At 36.3% G+C, this 26,360-nt stretch overlaps 1 protein-coding gene across 1 annotated transcript; it reads right to left on the reverse strand.

Annotated features, from left to right (window-relative positions):
• Nucleotides 1-9,548: 9,548 nt before the first annotated feature.
• On the reverse strand, nucleotides 9,549-23,735 carry LOC108782947 (A kinase anchor protein 200). The gene is made up of 4 exons (XM_018551348.1): nucleotides 23,502-23,735; nucleotides 10,538-10,699; nucleotides 10,207-10,320; nucleotides 9,549-9,581 (listed from the first exon to the last, which is right to left on the reverse strand). Exons 1-4 carry the CDS (start codon nucleotides 23,733-23,735, stop codon nucleotides 9,549-9,551), a joined length of 543 nt encoding a protein of 180 aa, XP_018406850.1.
• Nucleotides 23,736-26,360: the final 2,625 nt, after the last annotated feature.

Below are 26,360 nucleotides of genomic sequence, written 5' to 3' on the forward strand. Positions count from 1 at the left end.
TATTTATGAAATTAAAATTTAAAGAAATAATATATTTATAAACAATTTTTTTAAATTTATTAACAAAACAATTTTCATTTAATTTCCCGAATGTATCGTATAAGTTACGAAGGCACAAGGAAGTTGTTCCTTTACTTCAAGGTTACGCTCGCGCGAAACGTGATATGATACTGCATCGAAGGATACATCTGGATGGCAAAACTTGAAGGACCGTGGGATGAATTTCATCGGAGTCATTAGGGATGAAATCGAACCGAGCAAACACCACCGCAATGCTTTCTGCCGCATATGAAAACCGGTTCTGAACCACAGGGACTGCGACCACTGTCGCAACGTACTTACTCTCCCGGTGCATCGACGAAACTGCACGTACACGCATCGTTGCATGTGCAACGCTGTGACGTTGACGGGTTTACAACCGGAGACAGAACGCGTCCTGTCATACACGTGACGAAATCTTTTTCGCAACAGTACACGATTACATGTCGTATTCACGTAGAGAGCGAATATCACGAAATCACGAATTCTTTTATATAACTTTACCTAACGGAAAAATTTATATCAATAATTTACTGAGTAAAATTTATATTAATAAATTGTATTAGTCGATTTATATAAGAATTTATATCAAAAAGTTTCATATTTACTAGACTACTATCACCATAATTAAAAGGATAATTAAATATTTTCTGGATGCATGACATGAGTAAAGTTTCAGTCAGAATTTCAATTAAAAGTTTTGAAATTTCGTATTCATTTTTCATAGATCACGAAAGCGTTTAATTTAATTGAAAACATCTATAATAATTCTCTGTCTTTGTTACCGTTCAAGATATGCTTACGCATCACGGCCAGTGACATTCAACTATTCTGTCCTAAAATAAAATACGCATGCAACGTGGACACCTTGAACTTACATGCCGACCAAATCCATATATGTATGTAAAGGGAAAAAAAAGAAAGAAAGGACTTTGCACTCACGAGCTGAAACGAAGAATGAAACCGAAGTCTTTGCCTGCGCGTAAGGTTGGCCTTAACCCTCACAGGTGTTTTCTCTCCTCCAAGGGGTGAGTCACGCAAGGCTAACTTCAACTCACGAAAGCTCCCCTTTGCACTTTCTGACCGTCGTACTCTCCTTCTACACGCACGTACTATGCGATACTAATTAATACCACTCGGCCGCCCCGCAATGAAAGTCACGGGCGACGGTCGGGCAAAGTTCGGGGAACGAGCGAAGAATGAGTCGCACGGCCACACCCTGGAACATGCGGCGGCATTGTACGCGAGGGTGTTGGAGACAATGTCACATTCACGAGACTTCGAAAAAGAGGGTCGTCTCACACCAGGCGGCAGAAGAGATCTTTGAAACACCTATATATGGGAGTAGCCTCATTGACAAAAACAACTGTTCGAGATCCGAGAAGCACTTTTCACAGCTTCAAGGGGAACACTGTAACATCTCTAAAGATCGTAAACTTGAGCCGAAAATCCCTAAACTCTTCTTTCTGAAAGGCGAATAAAATAAAAAATTATTCGAGCGATTACTCACAGTATTCAAAACAAACAATAACATTTATCTTGTTAATTTCGTTCCATCATGATCAAAAAATCTCACACTCTTCAATTCATGATAAAAATATGGAGATTTTTAAAATCCTTGTATTATTTAATATTATTAATTTTAACTCACTAATACCACATAGATATAAAATCATTTTTAGAATTCATAAAATTAGCTAAGGAGCTACAGTCACGGATAACTTGAAAGAAATTTGTAATTACATGAAGTGTAACAGCTGGTAGACTAATTATTCGTGCGTCTCGGCGTGAGAGTCGAACTAATAAATTCCGAGCGACCGTCCACTTCAACTTGTTCGACTCGTTAACGTCGTTATCTACATAATTTACTCGCAATGCGGCCGTGATAAGGGCGCGGTCTGGGAGCTAAAAATAAATGAACATGATATTTATTATTCGTCTAATGTTATAATTCACACGACGATATAAACTTGTTTAATCGCGCTTACTTCTCGTACGCGTGTCGCATCGCTTTCATCTTCAATCGTCGATATTGGTCGCGTTCGCCTTTAAGGTTTTTATGTGATCATAAATAAGAAACGTAACGACGATAAAAGAGCGTGGGAGAAACGATGGATTGGAGAAGAAAAGGACATGGGCATATATTTCTCACAATTACGAGAATAGTTCGAATAGTTCTCGACCTGACACAGAAATAACGTCACAAATTGCTATAATTTTAAACAAGTTTGATCCTGCAGAGTTACTGTTAAAATTTCAGACAGATGCGTTCATTAACTTTTTGTTTCGATTGTGTAAATACCAATTTTTGGCTCCATCATGACAATGCACGCTTACACTTCTTCAATAAATTTCGCTTCAAATTGGTTTCACAAGCATGGTATTTTACTAGATTCAGCCCTCGGTAACTTTTCCTCTTTTCAAATATGAAGAAATAGCTCGCAGGAAAAAGATCTGACTCAAATATTGAAGTAATCGATGAAAGTAACGCTTACTTTAAACGGCTATTAGAGAAGGCTATTATAGAGAAATATTATACGGACGGTATAAAAACAGTTACAATATCGCTGGAATAAGTAACTATATTGAGCTGAAAGGAGATGATGTTAAAAAATTTTAAAAACTGCCAAAAATTATGTTCTCTTCATCAGGCCGACAACTTTTTGAACTACTCTCGTATACATGCAATCAATTTTTACACTCGGTACACGTCTCCCATTATAAGCTGCACTTTTTTCTTCGATCTTAACGAACACGTTCTTGGCATAATCTTTCTTCGCAACGAAATAGCTTGCCATAGGCAAGTTGGTATATCCGGGAAGTTTGGGCCATTGAACCGTGCTGCTGGCGAACACAATGAGCGACCGAACGCACGGCGTAGACACGGCCACTGACCGGTGCTCGTATACCCGGGTCACCGATATCCCTCGTCCGATATGTCGTACGTTCCCGTAGGAAATTGGCCCAAGGGCCGTGACCGCGTATCGACATTACGTCAAGTCGGACTACGTCGATCATCTACTATCGACATTATGAAATAATGACGTCAGCGCAGAAGAGCGATACGATCGATCAGCAAATCGGTTTTATCCAATCGCAATCATTCCTGGGACCCATGAGGGGGGTATCCGGAACGTACACACGCACGCACCACTCCCATTAACATTTCGCGTCACGCGGAGCGTAGTCTACAAAAAAGCACCGCACACGCAAATCCAAGTCGCGACGCACTCGTGGAGGGAGACAAGGTGGTCGACCGCGAGAAACAGCGTCAAGATTTATCGGAGGAATATATATATCGGACGTCTCATTGCTTTTATTTCGCACGAAAATAACTACGTTCCATTTTTGGTAAAAAGCGTTTTATAAGTAAATTCTGTGCGAGGAAAAAAAAATCAATAAAGTCGAACAATTAAAATTAGTTATTAAAGCAATAAGAAAAATAAATAAAAACATAAATTAATTAATTAGATATCCTTAAATTTGCCTGTTAAATGAATCAAATAATAGCAAAGATATATGATATTCAATTCGAGAAATGTCATTTCTTGATAATCCAGTGAAGTAAATAATTGAATTCGTCTCTCGTTAAGTAAAGACAAACCAGATTTCCCTGAAGTGAAGAACTTCCGGCGATTACTTTATCGACATTTGATTCATAATATTTAACTCGTTTTAATTTAATTAATTATTTTTTTAGTTCGACATTCCGTTCACAACAAATATACAACATTTTAAATTAATTTTGGTGGAATGTTAATACAATTGCATTGCCTCGACCCGCTTCTTCCTTTGCTGCAAACGTGATGATAAAGACGTGACAAATACCAGAGAAGGTTTAGACGCCTTGCGGACATAAGAATGCGTGAGGGGACAATTTAAGGGAATTAAGAGTTAATTACTTTGAATTGAAAATTTCGCCGCCAATTAAGACAGAATGAGTATATCACTAGAAATAGAAAAACGTGTCAGTGCTGAAAACCACGCAACGAAAAAGTCGCCTAATAATTACATCTTGGATAAAATAATCTTTCTAGTACAAGAGTAATTAACAAGTCTATTTATGGTCGTATCTATTAATCAGTAGGTATTATACTTCATGCAGTAAGTTTATCTCATAATACAAATAAATGCAATGATTATTAAAACGTCAACGAATCGAAGATGAATCATTAAGTATATAGGAAAACTTTCCGCTGACTGCTCGAGAAATTTCAATCCTCATGCTATGCGCTTCCTGACGTGCAACAAATAAACCAGTTGGTAAGAGCAATAGGACTCTGCGACCAGCACGAACGTGTCATAACACGCTCAACAATGTCATGTCGCTATTACGAGGCGCACACAACAACACGCGGTTGCATACTACTTGTAATTCCTTAATGACTCCGGAATGCTGGGCCGTTCGAAGGGAGTGAAAGTCGCAGTTGAACGGCTGAAACTCGCGATGGTACTCGCGATGATTCGAAGGTTACACGAGAATGAGATGTTTCCTCTCCCTCTCTTTTTCTCTTCTTGTCTTATATTTTTTTGTATTATACTTTATTTCTTGTGGTGTACTTAATTTTATTTTTACTAAATTCATTGTTTTGTTTATAACTTATATAGTTTTCTTTAATTTTCTTCTAAATGTCTTGAGAATAGTATATTATTTACTTTACTGTAAGATAATTATTTGAATGTATTATATATAATTGTAATGTACGTACTTTTTACCTTATCCTCCAGTATTTTTACTTTCAGACAGATAAAGTTTGTGAAAAATATTTTCACTAGTCTTATAAAATAAAAATTATTCAATTATTTTTCTCTATGTAATGCAGCGATATCAGAGATGTACCACACAATCATTATATAATCATCGAATAAATTCAAACATTATATAATCATTATATAATCATCGAATAAATTCAAACAATAATTGCCTAAATATGTAATATTAATTTAAAAAAGAACGACTGCCAAACTTACTCGAGAAGGAGAACGAATAAGATGCGGCAACTGCTCAGTTCATCAAGGTTACATTAGTGTCGACAACAAGACGATACAAGCTATAAATATCTAGAATTCTTTTGTGAGAGCATGGGTCTATGGAGAATGCATGTTTTCAACTGTCCAAGCGATACGACCGCATCCATCACTCGCGGTGATAAACGACTGCGAACAGGACGTAAAAATGATATGCCGATAAAGCAAAAAGTATCGCAAGACGCGCGTGGTCTATAAATAACGTAACAACGCTAATGAAGTCCCGTCATCACCATATCCAATCGAAGAAGTCTTCAACGTCGAGATTCTTGCTTTCATCAAACCGACTGATAACGCGGGAGAATAACTCCGAAGAATAACGCGGGCGATGCTACAACGACATCACGTCGGATGGTAATGAAATAAATTTTTAATAATGCCACAACTTATCGGGTGGCTAGTCAACCGATCCGACGATAAAATTATCGTGCTCGTGTAATATCAGGTAAAGAGCCATTGTCTATCGCAACGAGCTGCAGGTCGAAGCCGAAGGCTGCGACAAGGGATCAGGCCGGTTGGCTGGTAGGCAAGCAAGCAGGCAGGCAGGCGCAGGCAACCGGCGGGGATAATTTAACCACGCGCGGCGAAGAGCCGGTTTTCCACGGCGGCCTATCACGAAAGTTGCGCGCGCGGAGGTACGACGAACCAGAAGGATGAGTCACGGCTGTTCTTCTCTCTTCCCACTCTCTTTCTGTCGCGTCGAGGTCGCGGCGACGAAGAAAGGGAAGGAAGGGAGACCACGCACGCGAATGCGATTCAACAGCAGACTGTGAAGGAATATGAAGAGGAAGGTGGTGAAGGAAACGGGAGGATCAGCCGTCGCGAGATCTCATGCTTCGCTACATGCTTTGCTTACGCGAGACTATGTTCTCGAGAGAGCAAGATAAGACGGGAAGCTGCGCAGAGAGCGAGGAAAAAAAATTGCGAGAGAAACGGGAAGAAAAGCGAGAGCTGGCGTTGCTATTTATTATGCATCTGCCCCGGCAAACGGATCGCAGCTGCCTGCCTGTGTTGACCGGAAGGAGCTATGATGATTCATTGCTGCCTCAGGATAATTATCCTAGTATGCTTTTCAGAACGTGACTTCAGCAGGTGGATTGCAAGTAAAGTACGTTGCTTCATCGTTCTTATTTCTACTAATGTAGATTAACTTTAATCTCGGTTTAATTCACTCTTTATCTTTTTCTGATTCTCAGAACACTAGGAAAAGATAAAAAATTAATTAAACCGATCCTATTACAGTTTATCAACGTTGACAAATATGATATTAATATCCGAGCTCTAAATAGGTATACACAATTTAACGTGAATTTTTTTCAGGAAGAAGTGTGATAATCGTACGCGGAAAAACCGATTTTATACTAAAGCATCTAAAAATTTAACTGGATACACAGATCTAAAAATAAGTTTGTTGGTCTAATAATTACGCGAATATATATATATATATATCTCTCAAGCATGATGAACAATGTTGTAAAAAATTTATTATAACATTCTAGCAATCAGTTCAAGCGTCCTACATACATATATATCATAACCATTTTAATTGTCCAACTACATTATTTTCACATCTGTGTCTAAATTCTTTGGAGTACAATTTCACTCTACAGAGTGAAAATTGAAAGCCAGTTTTGAAAAAGAATAGCTCAATTTTCAATCTTTAAGAGTAAGGCTTTACTTTTCACTTAGAGTGAAATTTACTCTAAGTTTTAAAAAGTGGTTAAAGTAAATACTTCAACAAAACCATCCTTTCCGTGTAAACAAAATTATAAAATACTTAATATTATCATGCACATTACGTTATAAGATAAAGGACCCCGCACGTTTTTTATGGGACAGTACTTTCGGTTAAAATGGCTGAAAATTTAGTATGTTGTAGCTTATGGTGTTCTGATCAAAAGTCTCAATGGGCATGTGGTCCTGGAATCAACAAGTTCTGAGATATTGGAGTTCAAAGGGCGATATCGGCTTCATATCGATTATTATGAAAAGTAACATATTGCTACGTTGCCTTCTAATATACAGTATAAATATTTTATTGGTATATAAAAAAAACATGTTTTTATTGTCTACAATATATATTTGTTATCTTCACCGTATGTTAGTCAGTTGTACGATAACAAGCGTAGTGATTAATTGAGTATTGTGATGCGTGTGTAAACTTTTACCGCAGCACCTGTAAAACCTCGGTGGCCTAAGAAAACCATTTTCTTTCCCTTACATGAGTATTTGTATTTGCAGAAAATGGTTAATAGATTGCGAATACCATGTTATATATGTAAAACAGCTCTAATGCCTCGAAATATGGTCAAACTATATGGTGATGATAATGCAGGTAGGCAGGAAATAATTATGTCCAGACGAATTGATGCTGGGAGACCGCCTCTTGACATAACACCACTAAAAAATATTTTTTCGACAATCTAAAGAAAGTCTGTGTACATCATAAACTGTATTGCAAATCATACAAGAATGGGATGAAGTTTATTTTAAAACATTTAAAACAAAGTTTTAAGCATGAAAGATTATTTTCCAGTGCTTGTAGTTCTCGTGTGATCGAAAAATTGCAATTGTTGCATATCCGAGTTAGTGGTGTTATGTCAAGAGGCGGTCTCCCAGCATCAATTCGTCTGGACATAATTATTTCCTGCCTACCTGCATTATCATCACCATATAGTTTGACCATATTTCGAGGCATTAGAGCTGTTTTACATATATAACATGGTATTCGCAATCTATTAACCATTTTCTGCAAATACAAATACTCATGTAAGGGAAAGAAAATGGTTTTCTTAGGCCACCGAGGTTTTACAGGTGCTGCGGTAAAAGTTTACACACGCATCACAATACTCAATTAATCACTACGCTTGTTATCGTACAACTGACTAACATACCGTGAAGATAACAAATATATATTGTAGACAATAAAAACATGATTTTTATATACCAATAAAATATTTATACTGTATATTAGAAGGCAACGTAGCAATATGTTACTTTTCATAATAATCGATATGAAGCCGATATCGCCCTTTGAACTCCAATATCTCAGAACTTGTTGATTCCAGGACCACATAAACTACAACATACTAAATTTTCAGCCATTTTGACCGAAAGTACTTTCCCATAAGAAACGTGCGGGGTCCTTTGATTATTTATTATATATATTTTATTACATCGTTAATTTTTCAAGAATCGATCGCGGTCCAATTGAAGCTTCCGAGACTCCTTATGACGCGAGGCATCGCGCGATCACCAATCTATGTAGCTCGATATAACCGTGCTGATCGAGGTATAAAGCGCGCGTAACGTGGAATAGCTTGTTAAACCGCAACGACGAAGATTAATAATAACATCTACAAAATGAGCTCCATCATTCACGGAGCTCGTGAAAGGCCGTCGCGTCGTTGTAATGGCTGCGTCGTCAGCGTCAGGAGGTATAACGTGTAGCTGCATAATACTTCATCATTTCCCTGCGCGACAATGATACGATACCGGGGGATGACCCTCGTCCTGCCGATAAACACGCGAACTGAACAATCGTGAACGGTACTAACAGAACTTTGTTAACACGGACCCTTGCGCCGAGACGATCGTTTCTACCAAATAAATCTCTGATAATCGCGAGCACCTTCGAGATTTATCGCGACGTTCCGGAGCCAATTAAGCACCGTCCGAGAGCCCTCGATCCCGCGCAGTGAAGTATTAGCGCCTAGACTAACCTAGAGATCCCATAACACAGAGTCTGACCATAAATTTTTGATTGGCTCTGGTTGCTTTTGTACTCAACTTCAGTAAGTTAGAATGAGACAGCATACTCTATAAATTCATTGGAATGGAATTTCACTTATCAGAGTGGCAATTCATTCTAAAAGTTTAGAGAGTACATAAAAAGAAACAGTATATATATCCTTCTTTTATTTTTACTCTTATTTTGAAATTTCTCGTAATCAGACTGTTATAGAATCTCTAGGCTACTCTCTGAGCTATAATGCACGAGGACGACAAATTTAGGGGGTTTTCGGCATTTTTGAAAAAAATTCCTAAAAAATTTGTAGTTTTTATCAAACGCGAATAATTGCCTATCCTATCTAATTAAATAACCAACAGAATTTGATTAATTTAGATTAAGGCTTGAATAAGGAGGGCAACGATTTAATTGCATAGGGATGGCGTGAGCTCTAATCCACTTCTGATCCCGTGACAGTTATCGCGTGGCCGTCCACGATTAGGTATCTCTCCACGCGGCGCACATGGATCGCAGCACGAACTTCAAGGGAAACACGAAGTGCTACGCTTGATCAAACATAGCCCGTTATTGGTCGGGACTTTTTCGACACAGCCGACTGGTCAATTATTCGGTCGCGGTGATTATGCGGCCGACAAAAGATCGAGGAAGTTGGAACGGGGTCGCGGCGATTCATTGCCGCTCGTAAAGCCGATCACCCTGTTTTTCTCTCCGCGACGTGATCGTGCACCACCTACGCTACCTTGCCCTGGAACTTGTTCAGGCACTGCAATATGTATGTACCTATTTCATGAAAGTTGTTCGATGAGTGCAAAAACAATCTCATTCGCAATGGGCAATAACGGTCCGCTCGAAGCGCATTGCGTAACTAGTTGCGAACGTCGCGCGGGTTTTATTCGTCGATAACAAGAAGTGGCAATATCGGCAAAATTAAAAACACTTGCGACTTTTTCGAAAACACCTCAATGCAAATGCATGATATCAAAAAGCAGTATAATTAGCTCGAGCGAAATTGAACTCGAACGAAAACACGATAATTGTTTAATGCGAAAACGTACGATGATCGGTGCTATGAATTTAGTCAAGAGGTAAAATTATCCAATTATTCGCTACTCTCTGAATTATAAATTATGCATATTGTTTCAATTACGAGTATTCGGCAGAAACGTTTCCAAGCAAACATAGGCTAATTAAATATATACTGGCAAATATACATCATCTTGCACTCCCAAAAGTGAGAGTTAACGAATTTTGTAATCGTATAGAGAAATAACGTTAAAAATAGATCGTATGTTTATTTTGAGAAGCGTAGTGTTTTCGTAAAGTAAATTCTTGTCACTTCATCAATTGAAGTAACAATATATTCTTATAAATGTTCTTTCGCGACTCACCTCTGCAAGTGGCTCTTCCTTGGTGACGTCTCCATTCTTGGGCGTTTCATCGCGGCTCGGCTTAGTCTTGTCCTTCTTGCTGAAGCTGATCGACCTGAAGGACCACTTTTTCTTCTAGAAAACAAGGAGACATGTCTGATAGCAATCGGCAAACTCATCGCGTGTAATTACGCATCGTATTTCGTAGAAGGAAAACTTCTAATTAAGATGAACAATTAATGATATGCGAATATGTTTCGATATCCTATCGTGATATAAGGAAAATTTATGTATTTTATCAAGCATAATTAATTAAGTCCGGATCGACGAGCGCAGATGCAAGTCGCTTTACCTTTTCCTTCTTTTTGGTTTCCTTATTGTCTGGAGAAGTGGCAGTATTCGGACTGGCAGGGGTGGCCTCTGTGGGCGTCGTGACCTCCGCAACCTCCGCAGGAGAGTCTCCAGACGATTCCTGCTTCGTCTCCTCAACTTTTACTTCTTCTTGCTGCGGTTGCTAAAAACAAAGATAAAGTTTTCTTTGAATTTCGTCTTTTCAGACATAAAGTGTAGACACGCTCAATATTATTGTATATTATCTTGTATGATATTATTGATGCTCTCTTTAAACAAAATAAATAAAAGGTTCAATGCAGTTTTCAGAGTCATAAATATTGACGTTCAATAATATCGTGCAATAAAATTGAATATCTATGAATAGCTTTGCATTACTTCTATTACGTAAATAAAATGAGTGTTTTTAATTCGAGCAATAAAAATACTTTCTAATAGATACATAAATGTTTTACGATTGGACAAACAAATCATCTGGATTCTTAGAAATCAGTCCAGTGATATGAATCATCACAAATAATATTTTACCCTAGTATAGAATTTCTTTAAGCATCATGCAGAATATAAACGAGAAAAGAGAACCATAAAAATAAATGATATCGTACGTAAGATATACTCCACGTCGTAAATCTTGTATCGTAAATCGATACCTTGTAAAGCTACAATGTACGACTTCTCGCGATAATACTTCCGAGTCCTACCATTTCACGAAATGATAGCGCTCGAGCATCAGCTGATAGCTGCTTTCAACGCGGCTCTTCATGACACGCGATATATTTAAAGTCGTTAAAGAGAGATGTCTAGGCATTTTCCATGTCATCCTAAAATCACGTACCTCATTAACAGCTTTATTACTTCGCTTTACTACGTCATTATTAACGAAACATAGAACGTAAATTACATTACGGAGAGCTTTGACGAGAATATAATTATATGTAATCATCAAAGAGCTGATTAAAAATTGAGATCTCAATATTTTTCGTAGATTTAAATTAAGGACTTAAAATTAATATCATAGAAACGGCGCAAACGCAAATTTCGTTTCTTCGCTAATTCATCTCGAAATTGATTAATTTAAATCTTACCAATTTGCACGAAAATGTATAGAAGCTACATGACATCGAAAATCTCATTATCTCATTTTCCGTATAGTTAGGTGAAACTGATTTTATACAGACAGGCTTTTCGCCCACGAGCGTATACGTTTCCGTGATGATACTTGTATAGTCGTCGAAAGTTTCTCATCTTGCGTCCGGAAGTACCGCCACCATTCTGGAATGAAGTCGCCTAACTCTTTCCCATCGTACCCTGAGGCCCATCTCTCACTTATAAATAATATCAAACTTCCGTGAACAGGGTTAGTTTTCCCGGAAAGTGAATAGTGCACAACGAGCTGTACGACACGAGAAGCTCCTTTGTCCCGATCCTAAAAGACCCTCGACAGTCTCTCTGGTGTGCAGCTTACCAAACTAGCCAAGAAAAGTGCAGTCGACGAGGAGAGCTTGTCGGCTCGTCTTTGCGTAAAGAAAGTTTGAAAGAGTCAATTAGATTTCGAGTGTCGAGCCTTGAAGCCTCAGAATTTCTAATAAGCTTCCCATAGAGATAATTGCATACTTAAAATCCAGTTACAGAACAAATAAGCCAATAAAGATTAGAAGAAGAATCATCAAATTATTGTACTTCTATTGACAAATATAAATTGTAAATTACTTATTATTAAATACAGATATATTTTTTTATTTCAAAAACAATAATAATAGGTTAAAAAAGGGCAAATAAGAGTCAGATAATAATATGAAATGTATAAGAGGTCAAAAATTAAAATATATTAACGACGCAGAATGCACAACAATTATATTATACAGGGTGTTCATTAAGTCGCGGACCGGTCTAATATCTTTTGAAAAAATAAAAATTTCGAAAATCGCCGAAACACGTCAAACGCGTTTTCAAAAAATCTATCTTTTGCGGGGGGTTGCAACCCCCCAACCCCAAGGGGGTGCGGGGGAGGGGCGCGAGGGGGGAATAAATTCTTAAATGGGAAGGGAAATCGAGTGGGGGCTCGTTTGAAAGGTCTTTTCGAGACGAATTCAAAACACTATGCATAGAGGGCGCTACGATCATTTTTCGCAAAAATATTTGAGTTTTAAGATTTTTAATACCACCGGCATTTGCGTTACCCAATGTACACCACGTGGAGGTTTTAATACATCGTGCAGCCCTGAAAAGGACTGATTTTATGTAAAACGATCATTTATTCTCTTTGGGGTGCTTGATTATAGTGAGTCCCCTTGCCTCTCACTTGTGCGGTTGGTACATATGCCAGTTTATTACTTACAACCAGGGTTGGGTAAGTTAATGTTTTTTTTTAACTGAATAAAGTGAAAGTTAATGGCTTTACAAAATTAATAATGTTAAGTTACAAGTTGAAGGAATAAAAAATTAACTTAACGTAAGTTAAGTCAATATTGAATTAACTCAAGTTGAAAAAAAAGTTTATTTCGAAAAAAATTATTTTTTAGATCAAAATGTCCTAATTTTTTTTAAATGAGATTAAATAACTACAATTCAGATTATTAGGTTTACTTTTTAATAAGTCTTAAGCCATAAGAAATTGATCAATTAAATTCGAATACGAGAAGAATATTTGACTATAATTAGGTAATTTCTTATGACTTAAGGTTTAAAACACTTATTGTAGATCCGGACTAAGGTTTATGACATAAGGCATAACCGCATAAGCCAATTAGAGGGCTGTATTAGCATCTTAAGAAATTATTTAAGATGGTCTTAAAATAGGAACAGAATATACGCTGTTAGGACGGTATCCATAGTCCGAACATAGTCTAAATCTCAAGGATGTTTTAAAATACTAATACGGCTTTTTGATTGCATGGTTCATGCACTAGTTTAATATCATCTCGAATCTTGAGTAACATCTATGGATTCCGTTCTAACAGCGTATATTCTGTTCCTATTTTAAGACCATCTTAAGTAATTTCTTAAGATACTAATACAGCCCTCTAATTGGCTTATGCGGTTATGCCTTATGTCATAAACTTTAGTCCGGATCTACAATAAGTGTTTTAAACCTTAAGTCATAAGAAATTACCTAATTATAGTCAAATATTCTTCTCGTATTCGAATTTAATTGATCAATTTCTTATGGCTTAAGACTTATTAAAAAGTAAACCTAATAATCTAAATTGTAGTTATTTAATCTCATTTAAAAAAAAATTAGGACATTTTGATCTAAAAAATAATTTTTTTCGAAATAAACTTTTTTTTCAACTTGAGTTAATTCAATATTGACTTAACTTACGTTAAGTTAATTTTTTATTCCTTCAACTTGTAACTTAACATTATTAATTTTGTAAAGCCATTAACTTTCACTTTATTCAGTTAAAAAAAAACATTAACTTACCCAACCCTGGTTGTAAGTAATAAACTGGCATATGTACCAACCGCACAAGTGAGAGGCAAGGGGACTCACTATAATCAAGCACCCCAAAGAGAATAAATGATCGTTTTACATAAAATCAGTCCTTTTCAGGGCTGCACGATGTATTAAATCCAACCGAGCAACCTCCACGCGGTGTACATTGGGTAACGCAAATGCCGGTGGTATTAAAAATCTTAAAACTCAAATATTTTTGCGAAAAATGATCGCAGCGCCCTCTATGCATAGTGTTTTGAATTCGTCTCAAAAAGACCTTTCAAACGAGCCCCCACTCGACCCCCCTTCCCATTTAAGAATTTATTCCCCCCTTGGGGTTGGGGGGTTGCAACCCCCCGCAAAAGATAGATTTTTTGAAAACTCGTTTGACGTATTTCGGCGATTTTCGAAATTTTTATTTTTTCAAAAGATATTAGACCGGTCCGCGACTTAATGTATATTTTAGTTCTTGACTTCTCTTATACATTTCATATTATTGATGATCCTTTTTTGCCCTTTTTTTAAACTCATTATTGTTTTTTAAATATTATAAAAGAGTCCTTTATTATTTATTATTTAATTTTTTTATCTAAAATTATTTTTAATATTAGAACTGTCGAAAGTGCCAATCTAACTTTTTAATTTCAATTAGTATATATAAAGAGTCATTTCGATACTACTTATATAGAGAGAGATAGAATTATTTTTATTATATTATATATTCAAATATTTTCAGTATTCTGTATTGTATATCTAATACAGAAAAGCGGAGTCAAAATGGTATCTCTCATCAATGGTATTAGTTTTAAAAACAGCATAGAAACTATTCTGCAAATTTGCAAAAAAAAATTCTGAAGAAACTGTTAAGCAAAGAAAACTGAGACAATGCAATCGTTAATTAAACAAAGAATGTAATTACGATTCACGACGCAAGGCAGACGAACAGAATAATGCTTCGTTAAAAACGCTTCTTGGAAATTGGCTGAAAGACAAATATCTGCATTTCTCTCCTTGAATTGGCGATTCGTCTCATCATTCGTGTGTTTCCATAAACTAAAATTATTTCATCACACACAAATTTATTCTTTTTCGCAATCGCGCATTTCGTCATAATATCTCTTGCAATTTTTTTATCGTAAAATTTCATTCTAAACTCGGAAGACTGTTTTTGCCAGGTATGACTTTCATTATTTAGCTACTTCTATCTTTAATTTCCAATTCGTGATCGATAAAATCGGTAGCCGCGACGGTAAATATTGTCTCGAGTCGAATGAAATAACCGTGAATGGCATTTCGCAAGTCGTGGCAGGTGACTGGTCGATTGTACAAATAACCGGCTACTTTATTATCAATGCAATACGCGAGAACAATTCCACACGTTCATTCGAGATATGCAAACACGCACATACAATGTGATAAAACAACGCAACGGCCGATCAAGCGACGTTCCACGACGTCGTTTAAGAACGATATAAATCTGACGTGGGCGTTGGATGGCGGATTTCCTGATTTACAACGAACTTGTGCGACACGACGCGACGCACCGTCACATTCGATTACAAGTGACGCGCCCAAACACCGTTCTTCTCTCTTCCTCTTCTCGTTATCGCCACCTTTTTCACCACGACAAGCGAGACGAGGCAAATCTCCTCAGACGCGTTTTACACGCATTATATTATGTAAATATCGGCTTATTTCTGCATTCACGAAACGGTGTGGAATTCCACAATATCCGGCGAAGGTGAGATATGAGCAAAAGTAGAGAGAAAAAAAAATGGATAAACGGAAAACGAGCTCCGGAAGAGACGAGGGCACTGTGCAGTATATATTCTCTTCGACATAAATGCCTCTTGAGTACAATGGTACCGCGCGAAAATGTAGCAACTATATACTGATATGTGCTGCAAAACGTCGAGAACCAAAAATGGATACACAAGTTTGCAGACATAAATAATCGACCGAAAATTTAGGACCAAAGATAGAACAATAAATCGTGTTTTGCCGTTGGAAAATTTGTGTTAAATTTTTCCATCAGAAAACGTGGTAGTGTCTCCGGCCATGTTCAAAAACTACTAGTTAATTTAAATATTCTTATACATATTCTATAAATATACATATTCTAATACATATTCTTCCATCAGATCGTCTCCTTCTTTTCTTTAGTCGCTAGTCGTTCCAAAATTTATATCGACATTGTAACATTAAATGTACTGTGATAAGCATCTCTGTGTGTATGCTGTTGTATATATCGTTTCATTGTAACTGTAATCAGTATTTTTCGCTGTGTTAATTCGTTTGTCTACTGGGAGGCTTAATAGCAGCAGTCTTGCTGGCGCCTCATCAATTGTGTATACATATATACTATATTTCTGTAATTTCTCTTTTTTTCACAATTTTCTGTAGCCTTTATGCACAATAAAATAGTAATAATAATAATAATATTTTGCGTGTCGCAGACGGGGATTCAAATTTATGTGTTAATTTAATGAAAAAGGTAATACTGACACAATTTGTAAACAGAGGAAACATATTTTTTAATAAAAAATTAACATTTGATTTAACTATTTAAATAACAAAATTACATTATGTTAAATTAATATTTGAATATATTAAAAAACTCAACACAAAATTTTAACAAAGACTTGAGTGGAGCGTTTCCAAAACAAACACGAAATGTTTTTTACTGTATCAATCTGTAATTACATAAACAAGCGAAAATTAAATAATAGAGTAACGCAAGAGCAAATCAATTATTTTTCAAGCTGCGTTTTATCTAGTATGAATATTGCATTCAGAACAAGTAAAACAAAATAATAAATTAAGATTCCGTGCGCAACTCGTATTACCGAAGACGCAGGCAAATAATAATAATGAGCGTCTCGTCGAGAGGCCGATATATTGGAATTCGGAGGCCATACGAGTTTACCATTAATTAATATTCAAAGATACGCAGCGCGAGCAACCTTGCGCGGCGGATAAAGACGGCGGATCGTTGTGCAGCCGATCGCACAATATTGGAATACGAAGGAATTCACGAGAGACGCAGCGGGCTTCAAATGAAGGCTGAGAGATTTCTACAATAAATTCCTCGACGCTGCATGCGTGCATATATGAATACGCACCATCTGTCCTGCGTACACAGATTCTATAACGAATTCCCAAGCGTTGAGTAATCGTCGCGAATCGACGTACGCGAATCAGCGTTTTACTTTGACTAGGCGACACCGCCCGCCGTGAAAACGACGTGATCATGTAAAACGAGAAATTACTCGCAACGAGGCAGTTAAATTTAATCGTTAAAATACTCAGCTAGGGATTTACTGTGTTTTAAACGAGAATCCGCGTCTCACTACGGACCGCGAAAGGAGATAGCGCGGTTCGCCGGACGAAGAAAATTTGCAGGAATTCAAGCGGGTCAGACCCGCAATTAGTGGCAGCAAAGCAGATGAGTCGTATTAATTAATAAAGAACGTTCGTCTTGAACTATGCAGCTACATGCGCATGATGATTCATCAACGAAACGCGCGGCGCTGAGATATCATACGTTCGCGCGGTATTAATTATACGTGAAATACTTCACTTAATTTCCATATGATACCGTACGGCTGATTCATCGTTCGGGGAGGAGACCAATAGGCGGATCGACGTCTTTTTGCCATATACGTTAATCGCGTATAACGTACCTTTATATCGGTATATAATCGACAAGTTAATTATAGAAATCTATCAGAAAGATTCGTGAACTTACGAGATACACCCTACAATTTAACTTATCAACCGTACAGCAATATATCAATTGATAAAATTTCTGCCCATTAGTATCTCGTATTTTTTTTCATCTATATAATAACAGACGCAGCTTCAATCAAATGATAATTCTCTCTTTTCTTATTTTTCAAAAAATGATAACTGTTGTACGCAAAATTATTCTTTTCAAATATCATTATATGTATATTTAAAAAAAAAAAGATATAAAACATATAATCCATAGAAACTTAAGAGTTTTTTAAATAAAATAACAGAATTAAATAACTTTTAATATAAATATTTTGTTACATATTATATAATAATAGGAAATAGAATGCTATTTAATATATCTGAGTATATTTAAGTAATAATAAACTATGCTCAGCAGACAAAGCAACTGAGTGAGTGTTCAGTGATTCTTTATTACGAAAGATTGGTTTTCACACTTAGATCCAAGGAAAAACTAAAGAACCAATCATGTTAAAGAATCAATGAATGACACTGAGTTGGTTTGTTTGCTAACCGCAGTCATTACTTAAATATACAGATGTACTTCAATGTCAATATATTTTCTACATCGAAAAGAGTTTGGTTGCATTAATTAGAATTCTGTTTAAAAATAAACGAATCAGAATTTTCTGGTTGAATCTATTATAATTTTGAGATAATCAAAATTCTGATTGATTAGAATTTTCTGATTCGTCCATTTTCAACTAGAAATTTTTCTCAATACGTTATTATTTATTATAACAAAAAATTAGTATTTAAATTATACTTCATATTATTTTATTTTGAAAATCGTCAGCTTCTTGTATATATATATATCTGTCTGTATAAATATATTTTCTTTATATATCTTTCTGTATAAATATCTTTTTATGCGATATAGAATATTTATCGCGCGATCAGGCGTGGTCTCATCAGCGCAATAACAATAAGTGAGTCATGGCCAAGGCTGCAATCCACGCCTTGCTCGTTACAAATCCCTTACGGATTCGAACACGCTTTGTCGTACACGCACGATGCATTTTATTTCGCGAATACGCACGATCGTATCACGAATTTCCATTCAAAAAGGGCTAAGAACATCGTGTTAAAGTCGTTGTACCAGCGCGGTATTAAGGGCAGGTGTTCAGCAAAACGAACGGGTTGACTCTTAAGCAGATCGCACATGCACCTGCCTGGGGATTTGGTAAGATTGCGAATACTGCGTCGTCAGACGTACAGAGACACCAGGGAAAACGATGAATATTCATGAGACGCGGGTATAATCTTGTATGTCACACAAACGCGCTGCTTAAACACGATGAATTCAAGCGCGATCCGCGATCTGTCGTAACATGCTCATAACAATGTCTTTTAACGGCAGATATGCAGCGACAAGTATTGGCGAGTAAATCAGTAAACCGAGGTGATAACGTTATGTTAATAAGATTGACATATTTAAATCTGAATGTAGGTTAAGCAGTAACGACGGCAATGAAAGAGACACAGCAAATCAGACACGAGAATTGGAAAGGAGAAACTTCTCAAGAATATACTTTATCTACAACGGATCGTTTTTATATGACATTCTCTTTACCACATTTAAGTAAACACTTCATTAGTAGAGTCTTTCTTGCAGGGCAAAAAGAAACTCGGAACGGAATACATTGGAAGAAATTTTAATGTAAATTATTATGTTGTTCACGTATAACATATAAAAATGTTCTTACTTAATAATTTAAAAATTTTATTGTGCGCTAATCAAAATTTGATGAGGAAAAAGAATCAAATTTTGATTAAATTAATAAAATTTTTTAATTAAAAATAAGAAAAGTTTTGTAAGTCGTATATATCGATAAAATAAATGCTTCATATCAAACATTTCTCTCAGTGCATCTCCGAGACATAATGTAGTGCATGGATGAGACTCGCGGTTTTTGGTGTCGAATGAACATGAACCGTCGATCAAGATACATGCTCGAAATAGTAACACGAGGGAGGGAAGGAGAGAGTGGGATAGAGAAGATTTATTCGTCTGGGACAGTTAGGTATGCCTCAGTAAGAAAAAGTATACATGAAGCTGGTACATGAACCACACGATTATACAGTTAGTCGCGGGAACCGGCGAGTGTGTACTTGCACACGGCGAAGTTAGTTAAACGGTATCTCTTCGTTTTTTGTCAAAAATTCCACGGACATCGCGAGCCGCGAGTTGCCCGATTCACGGTCGATGTATCACGTTGAGACACTAATCTTCGCTGCTTCATCAGACGTAGCTCGTGATATTCATTATTCAAATGACAGACACTCGCGATAACGCTCGAATCCGGAAGCGATGCAGCGCAATGTAATGAGATTTCGATTATCGAGCGGATAATCGAAATACTCGCTGTCATTTCGCGGGGAATGATTGACTCAATACACGAGAAACAAGTGGATTCATGTTCGATAAAACGATAACAAGATAGTATGACTCAGCATAGTGTATCAAATTGATTTTTTTCGTAATCTTTACGAAACGTAATATCGATTATTTATCCAGGATACGAGAAAAAGAAAAGGAAATAGACAGCTATGATATGCGGAAGAAATTAAATTGCCAAATAAAAAATATTTTGTATTTGCGTTGGAAACAATCCACTCAAGTCCTACTTAAACTTTTGTGTCGAATTTTTTAGCATGTTCAAGTGTTAATTTAACATAATGTGATTGTTATTTAAATAGTTTGCATTAAATTGATATTTAATATTTTTTAATGTCAAAATAATACAATTTATGAGTAAGTAAACAAACAGTATGAAAATAATGGTTTAAAATGTAAATTCTAAGATTAATATATAAATAAAATATATATTAATTTAACACATCATATAAATGTTAATTTTACTGAAAAAAGATATGCTTCCACGATTTACTTACAAACTGTGACAGTATTACCTTTTTTGTGTTTACTTTTTTAAATAACATTTGTATTGCCTTCTAACATTATATTTATTTTGTATTAAATTAATGTAATTAATATATAAATTTGAATAAACCGTTTGAAACGTGTGAAATACGGTAAATTTAACATAAATTTTCCAACGGTAAACTATTCGTAGAACTAACAAGATCGTAAGATTGCTTTGATCCAAAATTTTTATGTTGCTGGCGAGTCGGAATGTCTTTGTGGCGAAGGAAAGGTGCTCGCTCGAGTAGTCGAGGTAAGTGACGCTTTAAACCGGCGCGAAATGGTAGAAAACGAGAGATCGAAAGAGGAGCAAGAACTTGTCGAAGGGAAATGAAAAGAAGGAGAGGGTGATAGTAATGTACGCTCTCTCTCGCGTGTCATCGTATCTGGTGCATGACACAGCTGCCGCCAGTCTTGCTCAATCGGGGAAATATCAAGTTTCGTCTATAAGCGGGAAAGGTATTTCGAGATATAAACCGCTGTGCGCTTATGAGATTCGAGTTGAGAAGAGGGAGAGAGAGAGAGAGAGAAAGAGACATGAAACCTGGCATGGTAGAATTGATATCCTGCAAAATACACCACGAATTTCTTTAGTAAAGTTATTTCAAAGTTGAGAAAACTCGAAGAAAAAGTAAATTACCTGGAAAAGTTCATTTCAATTTAAATGAAATAAAAACAGATCTATATAAACAGCTTAAAATAAAAATACAATACTACAGTATTTTTAAACGAACATTTCAAAATTTATCTTTCAAAATTTAAAGTTTAAAAACAATAAATGTATATATAGCATATATATAACACGTAATTATAATGAAATCAAATGTAACCGGAAGACTAGTTCAACGGAGTAGACATAAATGAAATGTCAAACATATGAGCATGAACACGAATTCGTCCGCGTTGCTCTGACCTCTGTAATATTAACGCATTTTGTAAGCGTTAAAATCCGTCAGCGCGTAATGTGGAATTAATCACGAGCGTACCAGTTTATAACGTATATCTTATGTAATGCCACGATTATCAGCCATCAAGCCGATACGCGCGCTTGAGTGGTCATTGAAGCGATAGAATGATCCTGCGAAGAGGAATTCAGTGCGCGCTGATTCTCGCGTTCATGAGTTATAACTCCGTACGAGCAGGAAATCGATCGTTATCAAAGGTAGGTCGTTCTCGGGCCTCGAGGCGAGGTAACGTTTCGCCTAGGTCATGCCCAGCCCAGAATAGTCAACCCCGGATGTCGTAAAAGCGACACTTGACGCATTCGCGCGCCGCATCAAGTCTAGCCTATACGTCACGACGCTCTTTTGTCCGGTGCCAAATAATTCCTGGGGGACGTGGCAAAGAACGTAACGACAGGAACGAGGAAATTAAAAGGGCCGTAAAAAGTACACGCACTGTTGCACTAATCCGCTAATTGCTAATGTAATCCACTAATTGCAATGCAATCTACTTTCTAGATAGATTGCGACGACGCAATTTGCACCTAATAACGGTGTTCTGTGCTGTTTAGCGGTATAAATCCGCATCTGAAATTAAAGGAAAATGTCTCGCGATTATAACAATAATATATTAATGTCGTTATAATTTCAGGAAATACATTACGATATTCTATACTGAAATAATTTGATAAATGAAAATATCGATTTATTATGCTTAGTTATTTCACACTTTATTATTTTTTATAATAAAGACGTCGATAAATATATATATATATAGCTAACGCGGTACAAGAAGATGATACGTCGTCGCTTTCGACGAATTGATTAAGATTAATGATTCGTTGGCGCGTGCAACCTCCTCCGCCAGATGAATCGTCTCAGCGAGATAAGCTTTGGAATACCTACGACTTTTTACGAGCAAATGCGTGATTCAGCACGCGCCCATTGTAAGCCGTTCGCGTATAATCCATACGAACGAGATCATTGAGAAGTAGTCGATAATTGAGCGAGTGACTCACCGCAAAGCGATTCGAGAATGTCAATAATCAAGCGAAGAGCGAGTGGAGAGAACGTGGCATTTAACGTGTCGATACTGAATTTGCCTCGCACTCGGGAAAAATAATTATACACGTGAAACGATCGAAATAGCACAATCAAGAAATCTCGCAGTCTGCTCGGTGATAGGTACACTTATAATTCAAGCCGGAAATTGTATCATTTAATCGTATCAATAATATGGTTTTCTCGAGCAAAATGCTCGTTAATAACAAAAACGTATGCTAATGTATTAATGTATGCCTCGTAATGAAAAATTATCGCTGTAAAAACTTTAAAGGCAAATATGATTGATCGTATCACCCAGACTGAAATAGAGGTAATCAGCTGCGCAAACAAATGATCCTAATACGGTTGACACGATTTTAAGAGATAATAGATACCCATATATCAGAGGTTTAACGTCAAATAAATTTCATTTTAGTTATTAATCTTTAAATTCAACAATAAAAAAGTTTTACTCATAATATAGAAATACAATTTTGACCTTAAAAGAGAACATATAGGATCAACTAAAGTTTTTGTTATTAAAAATTTTTTTCAAGTTCAGAACAAAAAAATAATATTGTAAAACACACATAAAATTACTCCAAATCATTATTATTTAAAGATTAGGAAGTTCAAATAACGAGTTCATAACTTATTCCTCGGTAATGGTAATTAAAAATACTTTTAAATTTCTGGATGGAGCTAATTTTTGTTTTCTTGCAAAATGTAATTTATTATTACAGCCCACAAATATAAACATATATTTATCACGCAATTAAAAATGTAAGTAACACTTCAACATTTTAGTTTAAAAAATAAATGGAGAAATAATAAAAATGAATGATTATTGACAAGGACTTACCTGCTCCTTGTCCTTTTCGGTAGCCTCATCTTTGTCCTTTTCTTTATCCTCAGTAGACTCCGTGTGCGGTGCTATGCCGTTGGTGGTAGGCTTCGTGTCGGCCTCCTCGATCCTCTCCAGCTTGCCGTCACCAGGTGCGGCCGCATCGCCGACGACACCTCCTTCGGCGGGTATTCCCTCCTTCTTCGGCGTCGTCGTTATATCCACGGACCTCTTGCTCTGTCTCGCTCCCATGTTTGCTTTTTACCTTCTTCGTGCCACCTGTATTTATCTCACTTGCTTTCTGAGTGCCAGGTGGTGTCCACCTAAACCGTCCTGCTGCAATCAGAGTAGAAGAATCGATTTTAATATTTGGCCAAATTTTTCAAAACACGATGAAAAGTAAAACTAATATTTATAGGGTACTGCAATAAAATTAAGAGCGAACGGAGAGACCGAAAGCAAGAGCTGGCAAATCCACGTTCGTTCGAGTTCTGCAATTTGACGCAGTTACACGCGTCGATCTGCACAGCGGTTTCGCTGGATAAGTTCATACATCTCGTGAGGAGCGTTGAGGAGCGGGAGTAACTTTCACCATAGCAGAGATACATCGGAGATCCTCTCAGCGAATTTATTCCGTGTTGAACGAGAATCTGGTTATAAAGACAAGCGAATCCGAAATATATATCGCGGTCGCGATTCGAAAACGACGTAACTTACATTCACCTGCGTCAGATTAATCTGATAAGAGAGATATATGTTTATCGATACGCAGCCGCGCCCTTCGTAATTGATTGCGACTTTCGCGCAGGTGTTTCTCACTGTTCCGTTTTTTTTTCTCTCTCATCAAAAAAAACCTCTCCTTAAAAATTCGTTCGTACCGTACACGACAATGTAGAATGGCTGGACAATAATGAGTCGTACGAAAGACACTTCAGAACACAAAGAACAACAGCGCGATGGAAAAGCTCTTTCATCAAGAAACAACTAAGCATTGTTCTCCCCAAGAATTCGTTTCCGTTATGTGAATTCGGTTAAAACGCGAAAAAAGGAGCGTGAAAAAAACCTATAAACGCGTAAAAGCATTTTTGTCAACAATATAATTATTTATACAAAACATTATGTACATATTGTTACGTTATATATATCTGTACATGTACATACTATATCGCTGTGCAAAAGACATAAATATCCAACGTCAATCTCGAGCTATTATTCATGACGTTTCTTAATTTAGAACACTAAACTCGTAAAGATGTCAAGTTCAGAACGAATGCCGACGAACTAGATCGTTTTTGCTGCTTACTTGTGGCATTCTCGGTTTTTCATTTTTGGTTAATTTATGGTTAGACCTAACTTGATATAATAGTGTAAAAATTATATTTTTCTGACTATAGTTAGTCACTAAACTGCACCAAGAGTAAAATTTATTTAATTAAAAAAATTGTCTGAATAAAAAAAATTAGTGCTTTGCTAATAGGGTTAAAGAAAAGTTTCTTTGATTTAAACGTCATTTCTTGAAATCAAGTAAATTTGTATTTTTCTCTAAGGAATTTTCATCTTAATTAAAAAAAAATTAACGAAAGAAACAATTTCTTCAATTTAAACGTAACTTTTCTCTGAGTGTAATAGTTTTGCAGTAAATAAAAGTTTTTAAAATTATCACTATACGGAAAAAGAAGAAGGTTTTTTGCTATCTAAACTAAAATATAGAGCTAAAAATAATTTTGTTAAACTATCAAAATAATTAAAACGCTCCAACTGATTACTAACTAGAATAACTTACTTTGCAATGTTCGTTATGTTTAAATTTCCTGTATAATTATTTTGATGATCCAACAAAATTATTTTTAGATCAATATCTATGTAGATAAATTTCTAGATTTCTTTTCTTTTTTGTAGAAACGTCTAAAAATTTAATTAAATACTGATCTGAAATTAATTTTGTTGAACTATTAAAATAATTATATAGGAAATTTAAACATAATGAGAGCAATGCTGCAAAAAAATTTTAATATGACGCAAAATCGTTCGTTCCGTGTCCTACAAAACCAATCAGATTAGCGTACAAGTCATTAGAAAAAACATAGTTTTGTAACGGGTTAAGTACGATTAAGTTTAAATACAAATTAATTAAAAAATGAAAAATTGGACCTCACAGTATTACCTGTGACTTTCGAAGAAAAAAAAAAAAAAAAAAAGAAAAACTAAAATACACGTCGTCGTCACGATTCTAATTATCCTTGGAAGAAGAGAAAAATAGCTCGTTGGAAGTCGTCGAGGAGCACAAGTAAGGATAACGGTATCGCGATGATGACTTCGCTAGTAACGAAAGCGGAAACGCGCGCGAGGGAACGGCTGTGAAAAACTGGCACGACGAAGCGCGCTAAAAGCCAGGCTTACCTAGACCGCTCGTTTGTTGTGCGCGCGTTAACGCGCATTTAAACGACCACGTGGCTCGAGTGCTCACGCACGTATCGCCACCGGTATGCTTGCGCGCGCGAGCAGCTGACAGCCGCGACGCGTGTAACGCATCTGTGGTCGCGACGAATTTACGTGAGGTCATCCTTTGTGTGCCAATCAATAAGGAAGCTCAAGGAGAAAAACAGAAATGATAAACACCGTTGGGATTGTCCTAAGCAAATGTACAGATGTACAAAATGAATAAATTGCGCATAAAGGGAAAACTTCTCAACTTCGTCTGAATCGAAACACTTCGTTCGAATAATTCTTTAAAATAACAAAGTAGATTTTTTTACTATGAAAAAATGCTTTATTAGATATTGATTCATTCTCTTTGAAGTTGTAAATACTAAAAATAAACCTTTTATTTAAAAATAACAATAATGTTTTTTTAAGTCGGATCACTTTTGTAGAAAA

The sequence above is a fragment of the Cyphomyrmex costatus genome, unplaced genomic scaffold, assembly GCF_001594065.2.
Source record: "Cyphomyrmex costatus isolate MS0001 unplaced genomic scaffold, Ccosl1.0 scaffold14, whole genome shotgun sequence".
Taxonomy (NCBI): domain Eukaryota; kingdom Metazoa; phylum Arthropoda; class Insecta; order Hymenoptera; family Formicidae; genus Cyphomyrmex; species Cyphomyrmex costatus.

Bases quoted from the DNA above. Each gene is read 5' to 3' on its own strand.
- LOC108782947 (XM_018551348.1), bottom strand. From the start codon at position 23,735: ATGGGAGCGAGACAGAGCAAGAGGTCCGTGGATATAACGACGACGCCG. The intron at 10,321-10,537 runs GTAAAGCGACTT...CTTGTTTTCTAG, and splicing joins AAACCAAAAAGAAGGAAAAG to AAGAAAAAGTGGTCCTTCAG. The intron at 9,582-10,206 runs GTGAGTCGCGAA...TACATATTGCAG, and splicing joins AGGAAGAGCCACTTGCAGAG to TGCCTGAACAAGTTCCAGGG.